Raw genomic sequence first — 12925 nt, forward strand, 5'->3', positions numbered from 1 at the left:
CCAGCAAGTGACCAACACACAAGAACTGCTGCTCACCTGCCAGGGACAGCACAGAGGCAGAGCGGACCGAGCTGTGCCACACCGACACTTTGCACGTGCGCTCTAAGGCACGCTTTAAATCATTTCACACACTGGAATGTCAGCGTGGATAACCACTGCCAGGACACGACACGGAATCCCCCCAAGTCAACCACAGGTTCAGGTAATCATGACCTCTCTTTTTACAACATAAATGCATGATTTCCGCACCACTCTTTGATGAGGGGACCACAGACTTAAAAAGAGGAAACAATTACAGTCATTAGAATTTCATCCAAGCGTGAGATTTAATCTCAGGCCATGGTCTTGCCAATGGCTGTGGGGGTCTCGATGGAGACAAAATTGCTCTGTGGGAGAAAAAAATGCCTTGATGATGACATTAGTCAGCAAGAGAGACTGAGCTTTGTCTTCCATCCAACAGCACAGTCAAATACAAGGAAATCATTTTCCCTCCCCCTCTTCTTGATCCTAAAAAAGAAAGCTGCAATTTTGTTTTTCTCTCTGAAATGAAGTCTTTGCATACTTTGGAAAACCCAAAGCAGTACTGCTGAAAGGCTAGTTTTTAAATATAAGAGAAGTAGATTTAAGCATGAATAAACATCTATGAACAAAAAAAATTTCCTATGCCTATCCTTATAAATATGATAGGATAATTCTACCAACAATTCTCAAAAACTTCTATAACTTATTTTTACCAAACAGCTTTTCATGACCATTTCAAATTTTACACATACAGGAGAATCATATCTAAAGTATGTTCACCTGCTCTACAATGCATTTAATGGAAACAAGACAGGTAAAACTTGGCCAGAAAAAACAAAATTAAAGCAAAGTTTAACAACTAAAAAGAACTCCGGAGATTCAAGAACACCAGCTTACTCTGTCAATCATACATTGCATCCCAAATGAGACAGAAAACAAAGGAAAACATAAGCACGAAAGACAAGAAAGTGCTACAGGTAACTGTATTAAATTAATTATTCCAGTTCTGCAGAAAAAAAACAGATAGTGGAGTGGACAAAAGAACCATCTGCAGTGGACAAAAGAATCATCATCATCCCTTCTATAACATGAAGTAAAAAAAAGTTTTTCTCAACAAAACCATAAGCCCAAATGAATCATCTCTCCTGTAGAGCCTGAGGTGAGGGAGCCTGGATTCTTACCCAGATCATCTTCCTATAATTCTCAAAATTCAAACCTCAATTTTTATTCTTCCTTATCATTCTTTAGCTTCATGATGCTCTTGAATACATTTTTATTTAAGCTACCCTGTCTATTCCATTTCCTCTCCTCCTACTATCCACCAATTCCTTCTGCTGTTACATTAAGCATAAATATATATTTATTATTGTTTGTCTGGTCCCAACTACCCCTAGTGCTAGTAAAGGTGATAATTATAATCTAACATAGGATTAATCAGCCTAAATTTGAAACTGAGATTATAATTCAATATGGAAGCAAACACTAACCATTTTGTGTTCACTTGAAGAGATTAGATAAGAATGAGAACATTTTGGTAAAATAATTGATAAGGAGATGGAAAATAAGAATTATTGGTACTTACTCAGCCTGCAACACTTTCTAGAAGTAAATAGCTAAAAGGAAGCACTTCAGAACAGCTATCTAATCTGAATTTTGCAGATAGCACAAGGACTATTTTCTCACAGAATGCACAGTATCTCTGCAATCCCAGCTATCGAATGAGCTGTTCAAGTCTTTTTGCCGAAGCTCACACTCAGTTTTACCCCATTATGAGCTGTGACCCACAGAATACAGTGTGTTCAAGAATCCATCTGGAAATTACCACTGCAAAACATCTGTCCTTGCTCTTCAGCTTGCCAGCCCAACCTTAGGGTTCTCAGACAGAAAACAACTCATTGCCACAAGGAAAAACAACTTTTTATTACACTTAACAGACTTTAGCAATGACAGTGCACAGGTTTGGCTTGCTCACTGAGTGAGATCTGTTGCATGTCTGCTTTACAGTTGTAACCTTTTTCCATCTGCATTTTGTTTTTCTAGGGGTTTTCATAAATATTACTTTGCAGCACCCATGCAGAAAAATGTATTATTTTAAGTACAAAAAATCCGAAACAAATATATTTAAGAAGGAAATTCAGGTCATGGCTCCATCAAGATAACTAGCTACTATTTAGCAATAGTCCCATGTAAATAAATAAGCAAACATATCCATCATCAGTAAAAATGCTACTTTGAAAAATGTGCTTTAAATTTACTTTGACAAGGGTGATTTTAACTATAAATATGCTTCATATTTTACAGTAGGTTGTTATAGATTTTATGCAGTTATTTGTAATACTTCACTACATTAGCCAATATTTTAAGGCATCTAAAAATTGATTAACAAAGCTTCCCTGCTCTTCCAAACAGCTTACAAAATAATTTAAAGCAAGAATAAACATGAAGCAAAAGTGAAAAGTGGTTATTTGATGAATGCTTGCGCACAGTATGCTAGAACAAAGAAATTCTGGTTTTAAACCAATGCGAAAAATGATCAAACAGACTTCAACAGCACCATTACAGGGCTTGGTTATTAAGTTTTCCTGAGAAGCTGTCATGGTTTTGTGTCAAATAACGATGTGTCAAATAGCATGGTTTTGTTGTATACAAGCAAACAAACACAACCACTCAGAAGTTTTGTAGAAAAATTGTCATATATGTCACACAGGGACAATTTCACATTCAAACAAATTTCACTAAAACCACTCCTGGTTAAAATCTACACTTAAAATTGAGAATTCAAATATAAATCACATCTTCCAAACAAGAAAAGCATAATTATTTTTATTTCTAAACCCCACACAGAAACTAGTACATTTCATACAGGACTCTAAGAAGAGGCAAAAGAGAATGTGATTATTCACTATAACTTTTGATATCAGGAGACAATGGGTCTCTTGCTCCTTGTAAACTACTTGACCCAGAAAACGAACAGAAGATTCCTCCTGCTTCAGTTTTTAATACTGCCTAAGAGTTATTGTGTACGTTCAGGAAGCTTTTGAATGTGTAACTTTAACAGAGAAACCAGCTTAAAGTCAAAATTGCGGAAAAGGGCATAGAACAGAAATAGTAGCAGCAGTCCCACTGTTGCATCACTCACAAAACCCACAGAAACAAGAAGCAATGTAATACATAGAAAGTCAGAGCCATTAAAGTTATGAAATAGGTAAAAACTCCACAAGACCCATATTTTAAAGTACCTTATAGACCTCCCCAAGATCATTCTAGCCAGTATCCCACAACAAATCCCATTTCACACACTAGTGGCTCAAAGCGGATTTGGTACAACTGGCTTCCTTTTACACAGTTATTAAATATACGGGGAAATGAGGAAAGAAATAAAAGACTTGTGCACACTAAATTCCATGGTTCCCTCATCAAACCGGTTGTTTGTTCTCAACTGTTACCTGTGTCTCATGTCATGTGTAAAACAACACCCCACACGTTTTTATTACTTAAGGTACAAAAAGCACAACCCAAGTTATAGATGAAATAAGACTAACCTTCCTTAAAACACAGAGGATGTTTTCTTTAAGAACGAGAAAATTAACCCAGAGTTGTGTTCCAAATCGCCTACTAAATTCTGTTTCGATTCACAGTGAGGTCACTCCCCCCACGCTGACCTGTTACCCCGAGCACTTAATCCCTAAGATCCTACAATGTAAGCAAACACTGCCCTCTTGTGCACTGCAGCATCCAGGAGACAAAGTTCCATTTCGAGCGTTGTGGAGACCACGCAACAAAATTTTATACTGGTTGCTGTTCTTCATGCATAGCTCCTTAATTTAAAAAAAAAGAAAAAAAAGTGGCTTTCATTTTAAAATGTCAATAAAAACACTCCTTCGTGTTGTCAGACAACTATCTGGCACCAGCCAAATTACAGTGACTAAAAAAAAACCAAAAACACTGTTTCAATTTCATTTACAGAAATAAAGTTTATTTGAATTTTTAATACAAAGCAGTGTCAGCAATTCACAAGCACCACGAACCCAAAGAGTGTAATAGGTTTTAGAAGACATTCCCACTAGTGCTAGCTGAAGTCCCTTAACCCATAAATACTTCCATAACACCAACCACTACATCAAGGTTTGTGGATAGGAATTACACAAGAGTTCTATATTAAAACAGAACAGGGTTCATTATGTTACTCTCACTTCAAGCTGTCAGCCAAAGATCTCAAGACTCTCTAGTGACTTCTTTCTGACTAGAATGGTATCCACTAAATATAAGGCACTCTCTCCCTCCAGAAGTTTCCCTTCATTCAACATCTGTACTCAACAGCAGATCATCCACACACGCATCTACAACTATAAAACTCACTCACTCACCTAGAAAAGAAAAAAACAAGAACTGTCACATCTTCACAAAGGTCTCATCAAACAAAAGCTTGTGTTAATAGAAATGTGTTTTCACTGCAGTAATACAAAGGTAACCCCGAGTTTACAAATCCTCTTAAAAGCTTATAACAAACTCAGCAAAACAACTAATCTGTGATAAAAGGTGGGGTTTTTTTGTGATATGTTAATCTTACAAATAATCTGCATCTGACTGAATTTGAATGCTGGTAGCAAGACCACATTTCCCTTGATCTCCCAAGACTGTTTTCATTGTACTCATTTGCATCAGCAAGACATGCTTTTGCTATGCTCATTTCCCCCTCTCCAAGCTCTAGTAAAAGTTCAAAAGTCTTGGCCTCTCCAATGTATCAGGTATGAATTAATACCCTTCCTTAGCAGAACACAGCAGCAAAGTGGAAACAGACACTTGCAAGGCAGTCTTCTTTGAAAAGAACTGCAGGGACAAATGGTGACAATGAAGTCCTAGTTATAAAGTAAAAAGGTCAAAGGTTCAGACAGGCATAAGGATTACAAAACTAAAAGTTTGTCCAGCCCAGGTTTAAGCAACCAGGGTCAAGCAGTAGCTTTCCAATTAAAACCCTATAAGGATATTCTGTTCTTTCAACTTCATAGGGGAAAAAAAAAAAAAGAAAAATACTATTTTCTGATTTAGAAGTTCTTTTGAGGACTCATCTCAAAATCAAACAGATAAAGGGCATCTGACAACAGCTCACCTAAAGCAAACACTCAGTATCCCTTGGCTGCCTGTGTGGGGGAAGTTGGGATGAGGTAATCATGTTCTCCTGTATTAGTGTGCTGACCCTTTGTAGGGCATGAAATTAACCATCAGCAAGGAAAAAATCTGCTACTGCTTAAACTACTTTGCTACGCAAAGTGGTCTTAAAATGAAATATGGGGATTGAATTTCGTCTGGCAGATTAACTTGTCTAACCTCTCTGCAGGCATCCCTTCCTGCTGAACTCATTTGAGAAACTATTCCAGACCCTACTGGTTCACAGGTCTATGACAAACAAATGTAAAAGCAACTCTTATTTTATTTCAACAACATTAACATCAGCTTTGTGGAAGATCAGGAAGTGAACATTAACAAAAGAACAGAAGCTAAAAAACCCCATAGTGCTGTGACAGAAACTACCCCATCTCAGTGTGATATTTTACCAAAAATACCACCCTAAATCTCTACAGCAACAGAAGAACGCAGTAACGACAAAAATATCAGTCCTGCATCTTGCAGTCATTCCTTCAGTGTTACAAGCCAAGTATAAGGCTGATGTGGGTGCTTTTTACTGCTTGGGACAAGATGAGAATTGGCCCTTAAGGTTCAGTTACTCAGGTTTGTTTGCGCTCCTTAGCACGTCAGACACAAACAGCTGTAAACACCGGTTTTGTTGCCTTGCTTGAGACAAGAAACTGCTAAAGCACAGGAAAAATCTGAAATTGTGTTTGAAAATTTAGAGTTCTGTTCTTATTGTTTGAAGCAGTAAGACAGAAATACATAGCACAATCCAAGCCACACAGCTACCCACAATAACTTAATGCCTCCCTGCCACAGATACACAAGAGCCTTAGAAGAATATAAACCAGCATAGTTTGAATACAAGTGAAAGGCATGATGAAGTACACCAAGTGACTATTACTTATTCCATTCCAACCTTGACCATCACCCTGCAGCTAAAACTTAAACAAAACATCTTGGGTGAAATTGTCTGCAACATTACCAATTCCTAGCATGCAGGTAAAAAAATAATAAATAAATAAACAAAAAACAACCCAAAACAAAACACTTTTGATTTAACATTTGATATGTTTTGTTTTCAAGGACAAGCTCTGAGAGAAAAATGTAGCCACACAGAATGAAATATGACTTCTATTTTTCATTCCATTTGCTTACTGCTCAAATATTCTGTATTCATTTAGTCCTAAGGTATTGTGTCTGAACAAGCATCTTGTGAGTGACTGTGAGAAGTATTCACAAGGTCAAGCACTACCTGGCACAGCATGACAAAAATGCAGTTCTAGATTCTGACATTAAAAAAATCCACTTCAGCAATTAGCTACATACAGAAATACGCTAAAGAGTGGTAAATAGTAACATTTAATCTGTGAGCAGATTTATCAGCTTTGTACAGCAAAGGAATTAACCCTTAGAAGCACACTGGGAGCACAGAAAAAATGACAGTTACAAGGGAGAGATAACCTGGAACACCACTGGTGAAAATGGCACTTTGGAAGAGAAGAGCCGGAAAGTGACTCCTCAGAAGAAAACCCTTGAGCTCTTCACCTCATGGGAGACCCGAGTCTACAGCCCTGGTGCTACCCAGCCACAGCAGACGGTGTTTCCATGAGCTGGGATCACTCAAGGAGAGGCCAACCAGTTTATCCCACCTTCAGTGAAAAAGAGAACTGCAAACAAGAAGAAGATGCAATAACACCTTCAGAGCAGTAGCTTCTCCTGCAAACCCTGCACACACATGACTAACGCAGTTCTGAAGCAGCCATCTCATCTCTGCTGTCATTCCACCTTCCAAATCCTCACATCCAGCTCCCTTGCACACAAGTATCCTACTTCAAGTTCTTCTGCAGATCAACTTCCACCTGTAGCTACCTCAGGATTTGAATTCAGAACCGTGATATTTTAAAGAGGTATGGGAAATCTGAGGTGCAGAATAAACACAGGAAAATAAAGTACTTTGCACTTATGTCTTATTGAAAAACCATGTACAGAGAAAATGTGTAGCGACAGGGAAATCACAGATTCCATCAAAAAGAAAAGGGTAGTGGCATTCCTGGTTGCAGAGAAAATGTTTGGAATGGTGAACCTTTAATGCTTAGTGATGAGGAAGTAGATGAAAACAACCTAAATTTTTCAAGTATCATTATCTGGGAGGACTCACTTTCCATTCCTGAAGTGGTGAAAAAGTTTGCATTATTGAAACACGCATGAACACCAAAGAACATATCCTGTTACACAAGACATGCTACACTTCAGTCTGAGTTTCACCAAACCACACCAAATCTGTAAGCACCTAAATAGTCCCACAAGCACATATCAGCTTTTATCATCAAGGTTTCACCTTTCAAACTTAGTAGTAAAAAAAAAAAAAGCCAACCAAAAAAAGCACCCACTATCAAAATCCATCTATGTTATCAAGCAGAAAACTGAAGTTCCTAATTCTTTAAACTATTAACACAATACTGCATTTTCTCTACAACTCTTACTTAACACACAGAATTGCAGTAAGTCACACTAATCGACTATTTTACTTCAGTAATATACAGAACCTGGTAAAACTGGAACTAAGCAAGTTTGATGTACTCCTGTGTCTGAATTACCATCTGTAAATAATTATTTTTGCTGGGAAGAAAACTATTATCATCTCATCCCATCCACACCTTTCTTCACTCTGCATGGCCTATGAATAAGCAAATTTGAATAACTTATTCACCTGATGTGGATAGCTGTGACTAAATGCTTTGAAAATCTTCATAAAAATAGCAGAAAGCAATGAGAAGTCTGTGTATCAAACAACAACCCCAAGTAAGTGTTAAAGTTATTGAAAAACAAAACTGGTTAAAGCTGATTTCTAAGTTTTCCCACATCCCCTCCATGAGAAAGTTTACAGCATTCAGATTACTTGCTTCTGGCAGAAAGGAATGTCTGACTACAAATGACTCTTCAGTGCATCCAAGAAACATCTACCAAAGTCAACTTTGCTCTTCAGAAGATAATCAGGTGGTTACAACTACAAATGATAAAGGATTGTCAAGTACAAGAGATGACTACAAGACCACAGGTTTCTGGAATTAAGCACACAGCTGCTCCTCCCTTGTAGCTGCGGAGCACACATTGACAACACAGAGCATTTTACTACTGGCGAAACTGACAAATGAGTAAATATTTATTATCCTGTCCACAAGAAGTGCAACTTACAAATAACACAATTGTCCAAAAGGGGGTTAAATTCCTACATCATGACAAGTAGCTCAGCTGAACCTCAGTCTAGCCAAGAAACATTGTCCTACAAAACTAGCATCAAGCTATCATTAAAGAGACATTAGCAGAGGAACTGAACTTGCAGGTGGATCCTCGCAGTTGCATCAACCTGTGACTGCTTTAAACTCCTGCAGCTGGGACTCCAAGCACCGACCACCTCTTAACGCTCTTTAGGAGAAATGGAAGTGATAGAACAAGGTGAACTAATTTAAAATGAGTCCTAATGCACACAAATTAACCCTCTGATATCGCCTATGATGGCTAAAATGAAGAGTTACCAAAATCCACGAAACCCTTTCTAAGCCTAAAAAGACCATGCTCCAACTCCCTAGTCCTCCAAGACAACACAGACATGTCCAGCAACTGCATCGCAGCTCTCAACTACAGGCAACGTCAAACTCTGACAGCTTTAACAGGCAAGAAAATAGAAACTTATAGGGCTGTTCGATGCCATTAATAAGGCCTCCATACACAATGAATCAAACTTTTTTCTAATTAGTGTAAGAAACCTGAGCACACTTGACCATCCAAACAGCACCCCAAGAACTCACATGTACAAAGTGCTTTTCTATGAGCGCCGGTTTTTTTATTTGAAGAGCAACTATGAGCAAGCGTAGCAAAGTCATAGGTCCGTGAAAAACCTGACACCCGCCCGTCCCCTCGGTTTGGACACAGCCGGAGACCCCGACTCCCAGCGGCCCCGCTCCCACCACGGACACGGGCGGGCGCAGCCCCGCGAGGCCTGGAGCATCCCGGGAGGCTCGACAGCCACCGGGGCGGGCCCCCTGCGCCCCCCTTACCGCCGATGATGGTGCGGATGAGGGAGGCGTGCCCCGGGCAGTCGACCAGCGTGAACTGGAGCTCGCCGGGCCCCGGGCCCAGCTGCGGCGGCAGCGCGGTGCGCAGGCAGGAGAAGCCCAGGTCCAGCGTGATGCCCCGCGCGCGGCTCTGCGGCGCCCGGTCGAAAGCGGCGGTAGAGCCGGTGGTGCTGAGCGCCCGCGCCAGCGCCGTCTTCCCGCTGTCGATGTGGCCCAGCACTCCCACGTTCACGTTCAGAACTCGGGCGGCCATGGCGGCGCTGCGCCCGCCCGGTCCGTCCCCACAGCGCCCCTGCGGCAACGCGGGCCCCGCCGCCGCCGTTCCGCCCGCCGGGGGCCCGTGCGCAGGGCGGCCCTGGGGGGCGAGGGTCGGGCAGAGGCGGCCCGGGCTGCTCGGAGCCAGCGCGGGGGTGAGAACCACCGGCCCGGCTCACCGCTCTGCCCTGCGCTGCCCCTAGCAGGCAGCCCCTGCAAGGAGAGGCAATTTCAGCAGGTTACTTGAATGGCCACACGGCCATCAGCTGCGCCCCCTGCCCGGTGTGTGCCCGGCCTGAGGGAGGGCTGCGAGCCAGCAGCCGGGGAAGGGGGCACTGTGTTTGCCCTGAGCACCTGCGTCTTCGCTCGCTTCTCGCCCGCGCCAATTAAACACTCCCGGGCAGCTTAAACCCGCTCGCTCTCACATCACCGCCTGCATTCTGCCCCCCAAGCAAACCCCGGTGCTGCTGGAACTGTGGTGATCAGGTTTGATTCCAAAGTCACATGGACATTGCAAACCCAAGTGAAAAAAGCAGGTCACGTTTGGGTCATTTACTCTCCACACACTTAATAAATTCTAGGGTTGTAAAATTAATTTTCCTGTAAAGGGATATTTAAGTTAGGTAAGATGCTGCTTTAAAAATCATATCCTTAATGAATTAAGAATCCAAGATTATTAACACTGATGAACAGCTCTCCTGGAAACTTGTTACCACCACCAAAACATGCAACAAGAAGTAGATGAACATTGGAGAGGCCTGAGGGCATTTCAGAGGCTGAGGGCATGATTCCTTCACTCATTTAAGTCACTTTGCTTTAGTGATAACCCCGGGAGCTAAATGCTCTGCAGGACAAAACAACACGTGTACTCAGCATTTCAATAGTAACTAAGGTTCCCAAAGTACCTCTTCAAATGATTACAGCTCTTTACAAGCCAAAAAACCAAGACTGTCTCATGGACTTCCCACAGGTGTCAAAGTAGACTAGACTTGTTCTATATTATACTTTTTTTTTTTTTTTTGAGAGCAGTGCAGTTGCTCTTCTGTTCATTCTGTGCAGTGATACATATTGCTCATAGTAATAACATTCACATCTGAACAACTAATGAATGAGCCAGAAGTGTAAAATAATTTGCCTAAGGCTACTGTCAATATCATGAATTTGGTTTTTGGGCTTGGACTCCAAATTCCAGGCTTTTTCTTACAAAGAAATCTGCTTTATATACCAACACTTTCAATAGAAAAGAGTTTGGTTTAAAGCTGGATGCAAATTACTCCTCCTTCCCAAACACATGGAAGTCAAGATGACAGAATCAATGACTGAAATGAAGAAGGGGGGAAAAAAATGGCATTTCTTTCTAGCACTCAGTGCTATTTGAGAGACACTGTCTCCCTAAAGGAAAGACATGAACTCACAAGGAATACTGAGCTGGCCTAGCTAATCAGCTTCTTGTGCAGAATAGTTCAGCTTGATGGAAGCTCTGTCATGGGAACCAAATTAAGCATAATGTCACTTTTCAGACCAAGTTCCCAGGCTTTGAATAGTTTCCTGTTAAATCATAATGCTCATATACACTTCCTTGTGCTGAATCTGCTACATCAATATGCACTTGCAAAGAGAAGGGAAAGTTTACATCAATTCCCACAAGACCCTAAAAATTTAGAATCCACACAGATATCCCTGTATCATATAACCTACTCTTTACTTCTTTTCTTTTAGCATTATTAGATGAGTTCAGAAGAAAGAGGTGGGAAAAGATCTGATTCTCAACCAGAAAAGATAGTATCCAGAAATCCCCCCAAAACATCTATAAAAAACCAGCTATTTTTCAACAATCCTTGACAATATAGAAAAGTCTAAAGCTTTCTACAACTCTTGGGAAAACTGATAATGAGGTGAGGGAGGTCCCATTTCAATACTCACAGTGTAAGAGGTCACAGCAAGGCTCACATGAGATCCATTTTGGGCTGCCAGCTTAACAAAAAGATGCATTTTGCTCAGCAAAGTTTTCTCCCTTTAGACACAGAAAAGATTTGCAACTTTCTAGATAGGGAAGCAGTTGTTCCCTTGTAGAGGGAAGAAAAAAAATCAATCCCTACAGCTTTGTTGTTACCACTGAGATCATACTTCTGTCTCCAGGGTTTTAGAGCCTGTGGATCTGATTTTGCCACATATCACTTGAGGAAATATTAGAGTGCACATAGTACCTGTGAAATTAATAACTTCAATCACCAATATCAAGGAAGAAATCTGATAAAGGCAGACATAAGCACTTTTATTCAGCACTTAGAAAGGTCCATTTTGTTAGCTTACAAAGTTTTAGAATGAATTACAAACTTGGAAATTAAGGTGTGGCATTCGATAGGACACATCACTCCTATTACTTTGAAGAGTAGAAAAATAATCAACTTCTTTTGTAGGGAACAAAACAAGACATGACCACTATCCCTACCACTCCCTACCCCTACACAAAGGTCTTGGTATTACTAAGAGGGAGAAGGGAACCTGGAAAAATGAGAGAATCCCAACTTCTCCAGATTTTTCTATTTCCCTCACAAAATTTGTAGCATTTAGCTGCTTTCCTTGTTTTCCCCTAAATAAACCATTCTCCATCCCAGTTGTTCTCTCCTGTATGGAATTTCTTCCTTAAAACATGTTCACTTTAAATTGGTAAAGTTTATGGACTCATGGGAGAAAGGGCAGGAAGTCAGACTTTTGGGATAGGGTAAAAATGTAAAGGTCATTCACACACTCACACACATATACTCTCTCTCTCACTCCAAAAATAATACACTATTTGACAGTTTCAGGATTCAGCATGTCCCACTGAAATTTGAAAGCTTATGTGAAACTAGGCTACGTCCTGTAACCTCAAACATTTAGTCTAGGAAAACAGCTCTCAAGTCTCCAGCTCCCACATCAGGTATCGCATGACATCTGTGCCAAATAGAAGACCTCAAACCAGGGGGCAAAAGAAATGTTGGTAAAATGAGTTGATTAAACCTGGGGAATAACAGTTCAGACTGTTAGTGACAGGTATTATTTTTTCTGATTAGCTGGCTTGCAAAATATTAAATTATACTCAAAGCATCCACAGAATGAGCTGGGCAGAATGGTCACACAACCTACTCATGTTCCATCTGGTGGCCCGGACAAAGGAGGAAGAAGACTCATGCTTTGCAATTGAAATTATTTTATCCTCCCTCCCTAATATGTTAACTAGTTTTAAAAAAAATCATAGAAAATCATGTAAAAGTTGAGGTTTTATATTTCCTCATACTGATGCATCACAACACAAGACACCAGCTATAAAATGTGATATACAGTATGGAAGTTCAGTTCTAAACTTCCCAGTTGTTCCACTTGGGCTCTGCTCTTCCCGGGGAATAAACAGTCCTGTGTGGTCTAAAGGATTATTGTTTATTTTCCCTCCTCTGAAT

General features: G+C 40.5%; 1 protein-coding gene across 1 annotated transcript in view; it reads right to left on the minus strand.

Moving 5' to 3' along the window:
• EEFSEC (eukaryotic elongation factor, selenocysteine-tRNA specific) overlaps positions 1 to 9525 on the minus strand; it is a 122963-nt gene extending 113438 nt beyond the window's left edge. The window contains exon 1 of the mRNA XM_005522074.2: positions 9213 to 9525. Within this exon, the coding sequence (XP_005522131.1) occupies positions 9213 to 9483 (271 nt within the window). The 5' untranslated portion in view covers positions 9484 to 9525. The remainder of the gene's footprint in view (positions 1 to 9212) is intronic.
• Positions 9526 to 12925: the final 3400 nt, after the last annotated feature.

The sequence above is a fragment of the Pseudopodoces humilis genome, chromosome 13, assembly GCF_049639895.1.
Source record: "Pseudopodoces humilis isolate 2021_Gansu_Grassland_sample_001 chromosome 13, ASM4963989v1, whole genome shotgun sequence".
Classification (NCBI taxonomy): domain Eukaryota; kingdom Metazoa; phylum Chordata; class Aves; order Passeriformes; family Paridae; genus Pseudopodoces; species Pseudopodoces humilis.